The 14176-nt window shown below is 36.5% G+C and overlaps 2 protein-coding genes across 4 annotated transcripts; one reads left to right on the top strand and one right to left on the bottom strand.

Moving 5' to 3' along the window:
- The first annotated feature begins 918 nt into the window (after positions 1-918).
- On the top strand, positions 919-8226 carry agpat9l (1-acylglycerol-3-phosphate O-acyltransferase 9, like). 3 transcript variants are annotated; one of them, XM_042000394.1, is made up of 14 exons: positions 919-1020; positions 1434-1629; positions 1780-1840; positions 3414-3562; positions 3676-3821; positions 4829-4903; positions 5016-5105; positions 5196-5289; positions 5390-5505; positions 5813-5868; positions 6066-6151; positions 6257-6385; positions 6961-7040; positions 7186-8226. In XM_042000394.1, exons 2-14 carry the CDS (start codon positions 1486-1488, stop codon positions 7289-7291), a joined length of 1332 nt encoding a protein of 443 aa, XP_041856328.1. In that variant the 5' UTR covers positions 919-1020; positions 1434-1485; the 3' UTR covers positions 7292-8226. The 3 variants fall into 3 exon arrangements, with proteins under 3 accessions (XP_041856328.1, XP_041856329.1, XP_041856330.1); XM_042000395.1 differs by lacking the exon at positions 919-1020 and adding an exon at positions 1066-1146; XM_042000396.1 differs by lacking the exon at positions 919-1020 and adding an exon at positions 1128-1150.
- Positions 8227-10962: 2736 nt separating this feature from the next.
- myl7 (myosin, light chain 7, regulatory) lies at positions 10963-14008 on the bottom strand. Its single transcript, XM_041999315.1, has 8 exons — positions 13592-14008; positions 12635-12836; positions 12408-12509; positions 11872-11947; positions 11590-11694; positions 11425-11503; positions 11276-11324; positions 10963-11192 (listed from the first exon to the last, which is right to left on the bottom strand). The coding sequence occupies exons 2-8, from the start codon at positions 12635-12637 to the stop codon at positions 11088-11090; spliced, it is 519 nt and encodes a 172-aa protein (XP_041855249.1). The 5' UTR covers positions 12638-12836; positions 13592-14008; the 3' UTR covers positions 10963-11087.
- Positions 14009-14176: the final 168 nt, after the last annotated feature.

The following is a 14176-nucleotide window of genomic DNA, read 5'->3' as shown; positions in this document are numbered from 1 at the left end:
TACTGCAATGAGATTATTTAATCTAAAAATCATATAAAGTAAAATACATGTACTGGTAGCATGTCTAGCCTGCATACTGTATGTTAAATATGAGTTTTTTCCTTCTTCATTTTTTAAACTTCCAAGTTGGTGTATGCAATCAGCAGTGAGTCAACAACAGGATCAGTTTTAAGTAGGAATAGTGTTTGCAAATGTGTGCAAAAATAGCCCTCAAAGTAAACAGGAATAAAAGTTAAAAAAAATTAAAAACAATCTCTTGTACACAAGATGTTTTACATTTATTTGTTTGCAGTAGCATCAGAGAACATCTGCACATTGACTCAGTCTGTTTCTGTCATTGCCCTGGAAGAGTCCTCCAAGTTTCAGCCAACAGAGTTGAGCGTTGAAAAGTTTATCTTTCTTTTTTCTTTGTTTCTTTCTTTCTTTTTCCTCATGCCATCCCTAACAATATGGTCTATATGGTGTACACTGTTTCCAGCTTTGTTTCAGAACATTAGTCTTTACTGCAGAATGTTTTTGTGAGTTTTTTTTTCTTTTAGATTTGCAGCCAACACTCACTTCAGTGTTCTCCATCAATGCAGCGTCGCTTTCCTCTCCAAAAGCAAGTCAAATTAATCCAAAAATAGCACGCTTCTCCAAAAGGTGAAGCGTTTCTGTGCATAAGTAATCTGATCCTGTCTATCTTAGTCTTTGACTTAATGTTACTGACAGTCTTTAGTTGGCTTGGTGTAATATTATTTCGACTAAATGTGTTGTTTGTGTGTGTGTGTGTGTCAAATTGGAAACAAATGCCTATCAGACTTAAGGATAACAGTTTCTTAGTTTATTTGTCCAAGCACTTGGACAAAATGGTCACTGACCATCTTCGATGATCCACGTGTCTGTTCTACCCTGCCTGACCACAAGAGGGCGCTGCTGGCCCCCTCTCAGTGAACTTTGTTCACGCAGTAAATGGGTGTGTTTGCTCTGTGTGTGGCTCAATCCTCAGAGAAAGACAGGACATGGACTAAAGTTTGACACGTAAGTTGAGCCGGTGTAATATTACCACAGATAATTTTAGCAAACGAGCAGACTTAATGCAGCCACGTTTATTTCCCCCGTCTATCCATACAAGAACCGTCTGTTTGTTTGGATTATTCGGCGAGTATAGGTAGCAATACATGTGATACCGATCGATAGTGTTTTGTTTTCTGGATCAGAGTGAGTGAAGTGGTGTGTGACCTTCGGAGACTTTAAACCTTGTTAAATCAACTGTAGGGCAACGATTATGTTCCCTGCCCATACATTTGTAGCTGTCCTTTTATGCTTATGACACATGCTGATGACACATGCCAGTGTCCTACACAGGATGGTTCATTATTGTCTGCCTCTTCTGTAACTATACTTGAAAAATATATAAAAACATATTTTCTTTTTTTTTTTTTTATAAACAGGATCACTACATCTGAGCCACAGGGCTTATAAACCTCAGGTAATACATTGGAGATGGATGACTTTTGGGCAGGAGTCCTTTGGGCAGTGAAGATTTGGCTGTATCTCATTGTCAGCCTCATCATGTTCCCAGCAATGTTTGGATTCTCTCTGGGCATCTCTGAGACCTACATGACCATCCTGGTCAAAACTTTAGAGGTACTGTCATGCAGATTAGATCTCATGCAGGAGATAAGACACATCTCTTCTTCTTCTGATCATGAGCTGTGGTATTTCTCAATCCAAGAAAGAAAATGAATGCCTTAAAAACATGAACATAAAATCTCTTTTCTGTTTTATCCTCCACAGTGGGCCACTCTGATGCAGAAGACAAAGACAGAAGAACAAACAATCAAGGCTTCTTCTAATGGTGAGTAGATAGATAGATAGATAGATAGATAGATAGATAGATAGATAGATAGATAGATAGATAGATACTCAGGTAAAGTCATATCCTTTGTTATGAAACATGCAAGTTACAAAAAAAACAAAACTGTATTGCATGTCTGGACAGGTATGCTGCAGTGATATCATGGTTTTGAAAGAGTTGCTGATTTACCAATAAAGTGGTTCGTCTTTTTCTCATAAGGCCATAAGCAGTCTTACACAGCCAGTTTGAATGGTTTTGTTTTGGGATACATGAAGACATCTGCAAGATATTTGGATGTGATGGATCCCCAAAATGTTGTTTCCTCCCAGCAGCGTCAAGCCAGATGCTTATTTAATTAGTATTTCTATACCTACATTTGATTAAGAGACAACAAACACAAAAACAAGGGGTTAGATTTATTGATCGGGCAGAAAAGAGAGGAAGGGAGAAGCGGGGTAAATGGGGGTTTGTTTTTGCGTTCTTGTGTGTGTGTGTGTGTATATATGCATGTGTGACTATGAAAGAGAAACTAGAAAATTTTGAAATTGCTGTTATACTTTGTTGTGTAAAGGCTTGTTTTATTTTATTATGCACATATTGTTTTCATTATGTAAAGCACTTTGTGTTACTTTTTGGCATGAAAAGCACTTTATAACTAAAGAACATTTGTGATGGACAACAAGGTGAGTTACTGTGGATAGTGTGACTACAGTATCTCACAAAATGCAATTACTCAACTTCCTTATCAGTCACTTAGTTGTGAAGGATGGTATAACCCCCCTCACCAGAGCACACGAAGATGTTGGTTTTGTTAGCAAATGTAGTCCAAAGTGTGTCTGTGGTACATTTTAAAATAAGGACAAGATTATAAGAACTAGAAATGCTTAATGAACTAAGACAAGACAGATGTTCTAAAAGTTTGGACTGAATATTGAATACAGAGTTTGATACCTCTGGTTGTGGACTTTGCCTGCCGCATTATCACATAAAGTGGAGTCTAAACTGTTCGGAGACCTGGTCGGTGGAAAGTTAGATAGCACACAGTCAAACTTCTTGCAGCCCTGTCCTTGTGTATTATCATGTTTCAGATCAAAAGCAACAGGACCTTAGGAGACATGCTTTTTAATGAAGATAAAGTTTCATGGAAAGTTCAAGTTGCAAGACAAGAGAACTGTGAATAACTTTGACATATATTTTATATCTAAGTGCAGTATCTCATCTGGGCTCTTATCAGTAGGTATCAGTGTTACATGTCTGCTTGTTGAGCCATTCTCCACTTCAGTGCTGAGGTGATACAGTGTTGCTGTTTGTGGAGTTCAAGTACAGAACAGCACAGTGGTTTGATTTATTTTAATTAGTTTCTAATTCATTCCTGTAGAATATAATGTGTTGCTTTATTAACTGTGGTTTTCTTTATCTTGACTCAGACTATTTGTTCTTCTGGCCCTGTCAATATAATCTAAGGAGACAACAAACAAGGCTGACCTACCTTCTAGATTGCTGCTAAGATAACTCTTCTCTTCGGTTGACTGATTTTTGTAATTATGATGCCGTGTGTGTGTGTGTGTGCCAGGTCTCATTCAGAGGGAAGATGGCTCTATGGAGAAAGAGTTAGAGGAACTTAGACGCAGTAGGCCCAAACCATCAGTGGGTGGTGACTTTACCCTCAGCGACAGTTTCTATTTCACCAGACGGGGAATTGAGAGCATTGTAGACGATGAGGTACATTATTTTTCTTTCCTTGACTTTTCAATTCTCGTTGTGCATTTTAAACCTTTAATGTTTGTGTTTATACGTGTCTGATTTCTGATCATTTCTTTCTGTTCTAACCTTAGGTGACTCAGCGGTTTTCCTCCGAGGAGCTGGTGTCATGGAACTTACTGACTCGCACCAACAATGATTTTGAGTACATAAGTCTCAAGCTGACACTGGTCTATGGCCTCGGTATCTTTGTGAGATACTGCATCCTTGCCCCACTCAGGTAAACAAATACTGAGGGGACTGCTGACTGTGAGATGGCGCTTTGGATCTGGTGTATTAATATAAAGACAACACTAACTTCCAGACAGAATTGATGTCAAATGTTGAATCAAACCTCACTGGGTGGGTCTTCAGTGTTCTTTGATCTAGTACAAATATTATATTTGAGCTGAGTTTGACTGAAAAATGCAAAAAAAAAAAGAAAGAAAGAAATGTCGCTAATATTTTGTTGGACTGCTTTTAACTTTAATTATGACATCATTTCAAAAAAGCTTCTGCAATGTCACAACATTTATTTCCATTTAGAGTTGCATTCATTTTTCACTAAAATCTTGTATTGATGATGGGAGATCATACGATTAAGGTCTGGACTTTGTGGTGGCCAGTCCATGTGTGAAAATGATGTCTCATGTTCCCTGAACCACTCAGTTTGAGACCAATAAATCCTTACATTGAAAAATCCATTGACGGAATAAACTGCTGATTTAGTTTATTCAGGTAGTCAGCTGACTTCATTCTTTAGCCTCATAATGTGGCTGAACTTAACCTGATCAACTGCAGCAACCCCAGATCATAGACTGCTCCCCAGGCATTTCATCTGCCTCTCTTCTTACACTGATGCTCCCATCACTCTGGAACAGGGTAAATATGGATTCATCAGACTACATGACCGTCTTCTATTGCTTCAGAGTCCAATGTTCCCTACCAAAATTAAACCTTTTTTATATTAGCCCCACTGATAAGTTTTTTTTTCTTAAGGCTCCACAGCTGTAAAACATAATCATCCATGCAGTAATTATCCATTGCAAAGCTCTTATCTATTTAGTTAGTTAAACCCAGATCGTGACTTTTTTTGGATGGGCAGTGTTTGTCACAGTCATAGTTTAACTTACTACTCTTTAAACTGGTCTCTAATAGTTTGCAGTCAAACCAGGCTTCTTCTGATTTTTGCCTGACATTTAGGAAAAGCTTCCAGAAATGGAAGACTGATTGTGTTTCTTCTTCCAGGATTACACTTGCCGGCATTGGCCTGAGCTGGCTGGTAATAGGAACATCTGCAGTTGGATTACTTCCAAACTGGAGGTGATGATAAAAAATACCCAATCCCAACATAAATAGATTTTAACATTCTCTAGGAAATGGCTCCCTCTTAAAATTGTCCTTCAAGTGTGCTCATAAATGTATGTATTTTAAGGATAAAGTTCTGGCTCAGTGAGTGGGTCCATGTGATGTGCTACAGAATCTGTGCCCGAGGACTCTCAGCTACTATTCGCTATCACAACAGGTACACTCTCATTAAATGCTGAATCACAATTGGATTTACAGTAAATTCAAATTCTGATGTCATCCTTCATCTTTTGTTTAAAAAAAACAGAGAAAATAGGCCTAAAAAAGGAGGAATCTGTGTTGCCAATCACACCAGTCCTATTGACATTGTGATCCTCTGCAACGATGGCTGTTATGCTATGGTATGCAAGGAAACCAGCAGCAAGGCAGTACAGTAATATTTTAAATCTGAAGTATTATTTTTTACAATGCCTGTTATATTTTCCAACATTTGTATTTTAGGTGGGGCAGGTTCATGGAGGACTGATGGGGGTTATTCAGAGAGCCATGGTAAGGTCTTGTCCTCATGTCTGGTTTGAAAGAGCAGAGATGAAAGATCGCCATCTAGTGACCAAAAGGTTGGTGTTCCTCTCCTTAACTTGGACACATTTTTGTTAGGCTTGTATTTTCTTGTCTTTCTGGATTGTGTTCACTGTCTCGTTGGCAGTAAAACAGGTTGGCATTTTTCTGATAGTGAAAACATCACATGTTAATACATCTCCTATTATCCAGACATGATCAGATATGTTCTGGAAGGTTCCTTGTGGACAAAGTGACTCATGTAGTTTGGAGTCCAGATGTTTCATGTATCATCTCATATGGAAATAAACAATATCTAAGTCAATTTGTCAATATTATACAATTAGTAACTTTCGTGTTTTGCAGGTTGAAGGATCATGTTAATGACAAGACAAAGCTTCCCATATTGATTTTTCCAGAGGGTATGTGTGATCATGACACTTCGGTTTGGAGTTTGTATCATTAAAAAAAAGACTCAGTGAGCATTTTTAGTTTAGCTCATGTCAGATAAGAGAGTAGGCAGACAGCTGTTAGAGTACATATTACGTGTCAGTTTGTGTTTGTTTGGCATAGGCTTATACAGCCTAATTTTTCATCTGACGATATATGGTTTCCATAGGAACCTGCATCAACAACACATCTGTTATGATGTTTAAAAAGGGAAGTTTTGAAATTGGAGCAACAATATATCCAGTTGCCATTAAGGTACTTAAGTCCTCTCCAAAAGTCATTTCTCATTAATATTTGCTGTAGTCTTCCGAGCCCCATATGTCTGATCCTCACTGAATGTCCTGTTTGAATATTTCTTAGTATGACCTAAAGTTTGGAGATGCTTTCTGGAACAGCTCCAAGTACAGCATGGTGAGTTACCTGCTGAGGATGATGACGAGCTGGGCCCTTGTCTGCAACGTCTGGTACCTGCCGGCCATGCACCAGCAGGTGAGTGCTGTTACTCATCTACTGTACACACACACACACACACACACACACACATTGGGCTGTCATTATCAAATGTCACACAATGTGGCAGAATTCTGTAGCCTATTAATAATAATTTGATAACTAATATAAAAATTACAACTATTTATTGGACCTAATAAATAAAAAGATAAAAAAATATTTGTGCCTTTTTGATTTTCTAAGCAAAAATTGAATCTATGCTATGGCAACAACAAACAAGGGCACATAGATGTCTTTAAGATATTTTAAAATCGACACCCAGTCCGATAAAACAATCTAAAACAATATCTAAATATGGCACTTTTTGTTTTTTTTTTCTTCCTTTTTGTTGTCATTCAGGTGAATTAAGAGCATTATGTAGACATGATCACCATTAAATCAAGTAACTGATTCATTTTTGTTGCAGGCTTATAATCTCACCCAACCAAGTCTTAAAATAAAATTAAATACTTTTCTCACGAGGAAACTAAGTCCACATAATGTGACTTTGTAAGTTCAACGTGTAATAAACACAGCACAGAAGATTGAGTTTGTTCTTTATTCTAAAACGTCAGGAGGGGGAGGATGCTGTCCAGTTTGCCAACAGAGTGAAGTCGGCCATTGCTCGCCAGGGAGGGCTGGTAGATCTACAGTGGTAAGCTTCAACCTCATCACTTCTAAGTTCATTCATTCTCAAAGAGGAACATGCAATCATTTATCTAGATGTCATGAAACAGGTGTTGCATGAGATTGATCGATCAGAGCACCGGTGTCTAAATTATCTCTGTCTGCTGCTGCAGGGATGGAGGCCTAAAGAGGGCGAAGGTGAAGGAAACGTTTAAAGAGCAGCAGCAGAAGAAGTATAGCTCCATGGTGGTGGGGGATGACAGCAGCAACAGTGACTGAGTTCGTGTTTAAGCATAATGAACGAATTATCTTACTTATTTTTGAAGAGTATGCAATCAAGTGGAAAAAGTCCACTCTGCTGCAATGATTTTCACACAAACTGGGCCTGACAGCAAATGGAGTACAGCAAATGGACTTTAAATACTGAAATCTTGACTGATTTACAGATAACACAAGTGCAATACTGAACATTGTTAAAGCAGAGAAAGGGGGAAACTCTGTTTTAAAACTGCTTAAGTTATCTAATGCTGTGATTGAATCATAAAGCTGAAAATTTGCTGTAAATGACATCTGTGGTTAAACTTGTTAAACTTGTTAAAGACACTGAATTAATGAATTTGTCTTTCCTTTATAAAAAAGAATATGAACTTACAAACTGCACACCAGTGTGTTTTTTAAAAGCTTAAAAGTATTTTTATACTATTTGTTAGATAATATGAAATCATTTTAATTATCTTCAGTTTGCATCATGTAAAAAAATACTGAGATTAATGTGATTTAAGCATTTGAAAATACACCTGTGCATATTTAGATATTGCAGTTGAACTGTAAACTAATGAACTGTAATGAGCACCCAACTATGTCACATTTTTTCCAGCTGACAGCTCTATGAACACTCCTTCAAACTGAAATTAACCCTGACAAACATATGGCTCATTATAGCTATTCAAACAGGAAACTTGGCTCCGTCTTGATGTTTGTTCACAGAGCTGCAAAGCTGAATCATCGGCAAAAAAAACCCCAGAAACATTTAATTTAAAAGTTTATTTCAAACATGTTCTTTTATTTACAATATTTACATCTTCACATTTCATGTCTGAAAAGGAGTAGGCAGAATTATAAACTTATATAGCCCTACCCCATTTCTATAATACACTGTAACACTCCAACTCTATCACACCACTCAAACTTCCTGCTTTACAATAAAAAATAATACAAAAAAATAATAATAAAAAAAATTTACACACTCCCATCCCTCCCCCCTCCAAAGAATACATAAATAAACAAAACAAAACACCACAATATTTCTGGCTTCCAACACTGTCACACCATCAACACCATCCTTTGTTAAACTGTTGTTCTACAAGCTTTGCATTTTTTTGCATTGCATTTTGTACCTTTTCTTAAACTGGTTTATGTTTTTACTTTCCTTTAATGGATTTGTTAAGCTGTTTCATAATTTTACCCCTGACACTTAAACACACATACTTAAGTTGTTCTGACATGCTGCATTTTTAAATTCAGCTTCCCTCCTGAATCATAACCCCCTTCTCCCGCTGAAAATAAATTCTCGATGTTTTGGGAAGTAAACTATTTCTGGTTTTGAATATTATTTGTGCTGTTTTAAACTGAATCAAATCTGAAAAAACCCACTGAGATTGGTAGTAAAGTAGGAGTAGATAAAAATGTGTGTAAGTGAGTTGCATAAAACATCAACATGAGATGTATGAGCTTCATATTATAACACAAAGCTTAGATGCTTTGGACCTCTTCCCTCTGGATGCTGGTTCTGAAGCGTTATCACTGTTTTTCTGTGGGATTTCCTCTTCAACCCCTTAAAGAAAAAATAAGAAATATTGAGCTTTAATTATTTCATCTGGAAGTATGTGAATCTTAATTTGCACAGAAGTGTCAGTGTTATCACCTTCACTCTCATGGTCAGTTGGATTAGTTTTGTTCTGCAAGTCCTGCACAAAAATAAAATAAACACTTAATTTCATGCGTGTCCTGACCTCTAAAGACACCAGTTTTTAAGTGATGAATACCTACCTGCAGTGGGTTACTTTTGTTTTGCATTAGCTTAAGCTCCTGGTGACTGTAAATTGTTTTGAAAAGGAAAAGTTTATCATTGCAAAGAAACACATCAAAATTAAGTTTTATGCACGATTGGAAGGGAGACTTACTGTCTCTTCTATTAGTGCAAAACAGACGTTCTGCAGAGATATGACCTGCTTACATGTTTGATTCTGCTCAGCTTAAACAAGCAGCATTTAAAATAAAATCCTTTATATTTAAGCAAGAAAAGCCAAAAGAGCTTTTTTGTTTGTGTTGCACAATGTGAACTAAGAATCTTCCACAGCTGCAGAAAACCTCACCGTAGCAGATAGGAGTCATACTGACGGAAGACAAGTTGTTCATTTCTCTTCAGCCCATCTGGTGTCCATCTTTTGTTTGTATCTACGCCTACATCCACCCTGCCTGCTGCTCCAGAAGCAATAGGCATCTCTGCCAGTAGAGCCACAGATGTGAGAAATCTAGCAAAGATGATGAAGAAGAGAAAGTTAAGGTCTTCTGCATGCAAACCTTTTGCTGCAAATGTTGCAGAAAGATGAGAAAATTTCACACATAAGCTTGTTGTTGAGTGGCTGTTTGCTGTGTGAGCAAGAAAATATGGCCATGGAGTTTACGGGAAGGGGGTGGGTTTGTTGTCATATCCATGGCAACAGAGCCCCAAAAAGAATGGAAAAGTAGGAAGGCCTCTTAGCAGGACTTTGCTTTACAAAACCTTTTACCTACTAAGTAAAAGAGCCTGAATCAGGGAGAATGTATTAATTTATACCTTAAAAGGATTTCATCATGGCTGTTTGAGCTTTCTCCAGAGAAACAAGGAATATTTTTAGGATTATGATTATACGCTTATTTGTAAGAAATTTGACCCCATTATTCACATAATAGAAATTTAAAGAGAAAGATACATTTTTAAAAACAAAATCAATTCTATATAAAATACTTACTACTTTAAATACTATAAAATACTATATATATATATATATACTTTATTTACTCCATGAGGGAAAATGCAATGTTGTAAAGCCTTTTTTTTTATTTATTTTTTTTATTATTTTTTATTACGATAATACTTAACAATTAAGTGTTGCTCCAGAGGACGATGGCTGCTGGCAGGAATGAATAACCTCCTGTACCTTTCTGTTTTGCAGCATTGAAGAAGCCTCACACTGAACACACTCTGTTGTTTCCTTACTGTGTTGTGTAGACTGTGTTTAGCTCTGTACACTCAGCTCCGGTGGCTCCAAAGTTGTCTTCAGCACAGAGCCCATCTTCTTGATTATATTTTGTTCTGATGGCTCTGATGATGCTGCAGCTTTCCATCACAGACATATAAAGGCCATGAAACATCTTTAAAGGATCTCAGTTTTCTCAAGAAGTAGAGTCTGCTCTGTCCTCTCTTATAGATGCTTCTGTGTTGCATTTCCAGTTTAGTCTGTTGTCCAGCTGTAATCCCATGTATTTGGATTCCTCCACCTCTTCTCACAGGATGCAAACAGCTGTTTGCTCACTCTTGTTCCTCCTGAAGTCAGCAATCATGTTTTGTTTTGTTTGTGTTCAAGTTGAGGCGATTGTTTCTGCACTATTTCACAGACTGACTGACCAGTTCTTGCTACTCTGCTTCTTGTCCATCACTGATACACCACAGATGTCCTGCAGGTGGCAGGGCTCAAAGTTGTATTTTAAATCTGAGGTTTAGTGTCAGTTTTACTAACTGTAATGGATTGCATTTTCAGAATTGAAATGAAGTTAAACACATTAGCTTGTGTGAGAGAAGCAAGTTTTGCATTTAGGATCACAGTAACAGTAAGATTTACTTCAGTAAAGTGATCATTTACAACATTTTAATGAGTCCAACAATTTATTTTCTGTAGCTTACAAACAATTTCAACCTTTCCTAAAATCAACAGCAGTGCAACTTTTACAACAGACTGACTGACTCAGATTTTCCACTTTTTCAATTATGTTTTAAAATCCCAAGCAGAAGATGTTAAACAGTCGGCTTTCTTTAGGATTCTTCCTTCTCATCCCCGTGTGTGATGATGTAGCAGAGTGACTTGTAGTCAATGTTCCCAGCTGGGTCGATAGGAGCAACAGAGAAGGCCTGATCCACCTGAAAGTTTATATAGTTGAAATTTACTTGCTGAAATTTATGGAAATGACTTGTTTTCAACTGTTCCACTAAAAAAAACAAACCTCATCTGCACTGAATTTATCCGCCTGGTTCATGAGTAGTCGTTTAAACCTAAATAACAAGGCAAAAAGAAATTGAAAGAAGAGAGGATTATTAGTATTATGTCAAATATGAAGATTATTAAAGTTAAAAGTCATAAAATGTATTTTACTCATCCTTGTTGACAAAGCCTGTTGCATTAGGATCAAAAAGTTTGAAGGCAGCAAGTATGGTGTCTTCAGGATCGGTACCTGGAGAAAAAGAAAATATCAGCATCATCTGAAAGTCCTTCACAGGAATTCAAAAATTTGTTAAAACTTCTATAAATAGTGATCACCATTAAGTTTCTCCCCAAAAAGGGTCAAGAAGACTGTAAAGTTGATGGGACCCTTCCCTTCATTCAACATCTCTTCCAATTCTTCATCTTTGACGTTAAGTTTCCCTTTTGCACAAAAACACACAGAGATGTGCACAGAGAAAACCAATTAATATCAAGTGCAATAATACAATAAAAATTTATACTCTTTCGTTATTTGCTGTCTACCAATCTATCAGGATATAAATGTTCATTTTATTAAAAATAATATCGAAAATGGTGAAACTGAATGCAACAACCTACCCAACTGAGCATAGGTCTCCTTTAGGTCTTGCTTTTTAATAACACCATCTCTGTCTTGGTCAATGCAACCGAATGCCTGTTGCATGGAAGAAGAAATTGTTATCATGACCAATCTAAATAAAAATTTTAATGAACATTTTATTTTTACATTATTCAATTTAATCAAAGACCACGGGTATGTTATTGTTCATTAAAATCAAAGAGATGAATATAAATAAAACTGAAAAATTGTTTTTAACCCAGCGTGGATTAGATTAAGAAAATAAATTAGGGTTTAACTAAATTTATGGCTCATATTTCTTATCAATGAATAGGATCATATGTGGTACAAAAACATAAAAACATTATTAGTGTCAAATTTTTTTCTTACAAATACTACTTTAAATTGTGTTTCCCATTTTTAAGGGATGTTCCATTTGAATCATTATCATTGTGGAAAATTAAAGTAATGAGTTGCTCCAGAAAAAAAAAAGTACAATTTTAAATAAAAGTACTAAAATAACTGTATAAAGACAGGAAAAGAGCCAACACGGTACCTCCTTGAATTCCTGTATCTGTGACTGCTCAAACATGGAGAAAACATTGGAGCAGGATTTCTGGGCTCCCCTTTGTCTCTTATTGGAGGCCTTCTTACTTGCCTGAGAAGATTAACCAAAATTAACCCCTTATCACACACAAGAAAGAAAAAAGTTCTTAAATGCACTTTTTTTTGTTTGTTTAAACATCACTGGCTGAAAAGATTTTTTAAAAATGAAGGACTTACCATGTCTGAATGACTGAACGTGGACTCTCAGCCGGGGTGTGATGCTGGGGTGGGTCTTATGTGTGGCCCATCTTATCTGCTACCCTCCTGTAATAGCTTGTGATGGGCAGCACAGTCCTTACATGGCCATGTCTGCTCTCTGTGTGCCACTGAGGAGGCTTGATAAGAGGTGAGGCATGCAGGACTACTCTGTGCTGGACAACTGAGATATGAACAGAGAGCTGATGAGAGACAGGAATGACATTGGAAAACCACTAAAACAAGTAATGTTACTCATCAAAGGTCAAATCAAGTGCTTAACATTTAATATAAGTCTTATAAGTTTTGATGCTGAAGTTGTATGATGCTGTAAGCTCAAAACATGACCAAATAAATCAAAAACTTCCTGTTTTTGAAGCAAATAATACAATAAGCTCAGGGACAGAAAGGTGCACTTTAACAAAACACTCTATCATATGAGGAAAGTGCAATTGTAAATAAAGTATTTTTCATTTCACTCATTTCTTTCATAAACATAAAGGCCAAAACAAAGAAGAACTCCTGATATATATATATATATATATATATATATATATATGTATATGTATGTATGTATCTACATATCTATAAAGAATCTTATTTTAGAAGACTAAAATCTTTCCCTTTGCAAATTGAATCATATTTTATTAATGTAAAATTAGATTACCATGGCCCTTTATTAAAATGTAATGGCAGAACATCCAAGTCCAGATATTCAGCTAGGCATGAGTTTCGTGGTTCATGGTTCAGAGGAATAAAACGCTATGAAAATATTTAAAATCTTCTTTTGGTTTAACAACTGAATGCTTTAAAAAAGCCAAAAAATTTCACACAATTAAACACTGTTTTTAGAATTAGTTGTTGAATAGATTGTCTTATACAATGCTGGATTCAGGTTGCCGCAGTGTTCTCTGTCTCAAATCAAACAACTACACTGACGTCATGACGGTGAGATCTGGACTACACACGCATCACTCTGACTCCTGCAGCACTCGTTGTTCTTCTTGTTGCTGTTTGGACTTGTTGCCAAGCTGCAAAATAAAAGCAGAAATGATTGTATGTTTGTATTACTTGACAGATAAGAATTTGAACATATAAAATAATTAAATTTGACTTCAGTGTAAATTAACTTTTTAGAAATGATTAGTATAGAAATTTTTGTTCATCTGTTTTATAAAACTAGAATCACAGATTGCTTCATTCATGGGAAAGATGTTTCGGAATTGGCATCATTGTGATATCAGGACCACTTTCCTCAGTTTTAAAATTATATCTTCCCTGAAGCACCTTGTACTCTGACCTGTGTGCTAAAAAAGACCAAAAGTTTCCAACCATGGCCAAGACAGATAGAGAAGTAGAATTTGTGGTACCTCTCTTCTGCTAGCAGGTTCAGTAACATACAAGATGGTCTATAACTGTGTAGCCATCGTTTTAATCAGGTGGAAGTAGAAATTTCAATTTGAGCTTTTTAAGCCTCACCCCAGGCTGGTAGATCAAGAGTTCTTCTAAGTGTCTCAGATCCAT

This window comes from Melanotaenia boesemani, chromosome 11 (assembly GCF_017639745.1).
Source record: "Melanotaenia boesemani isolate fMelBoe1 chromosome 11, fMelBoe1.pri, whole genome shotgun sequence".
Classification (NCBI taxonomy): Eukaryota; Metazoa; Chordata; class Actinopteri; order Atheriniformes; family Melanotaeniidae; genus Melanotaenia; species Melanotaenia boesemani.
This window is presented reverse-complemented; position numbering and strand designations above follow the sequence as displayed.

What these genes read in the sequence shown, in the direction of transcription:
- agpat9l (XM_042000394.1), top strand. Translation starts at nt 1,486, where the DNA reads ATGGATGACTTTTGGGCAGGAGTCCTTTGGGCAGTGAAGATTTGGCTG. An exon ending in TCCTGGTCAAAACTTTAGAG is followed by an intron (nt 1,630 to 1,779) that starts GTACTGTCATGC and finishes TATCCTCCACAG; the next exon opens with TGGGCCACTCTGATGCAGAA. An exon ending in CATATTGATTTTTCCAGAGG is followed by an intron (nt 5,869 to 6,065) that starts GTATGTGTGATC and finishes TGGTTTCCATAG; the next exon opens with GAACCTGCATCAACAACACA.
- myl7 (XM_041999315.1), bottom strand. An exon ending in GGAGACCTATGCTCAGTTGG is followed by an intron (nt 11,695 to 11,871) that starts GTAGGTTGTTGC and finishes TTTGTGCAAAAG; the next exon opens with GGAAACTTAACGTCAAAGAT. An exon ending in GGCTTTGTCAACAAGGATGA is followed by an intron (nt 11,325 to 11,424) that starts GTAAAATACATT and finishes CTTGTTATTTAG; the next exon opens with GTTTAAACGACTACTCATGA.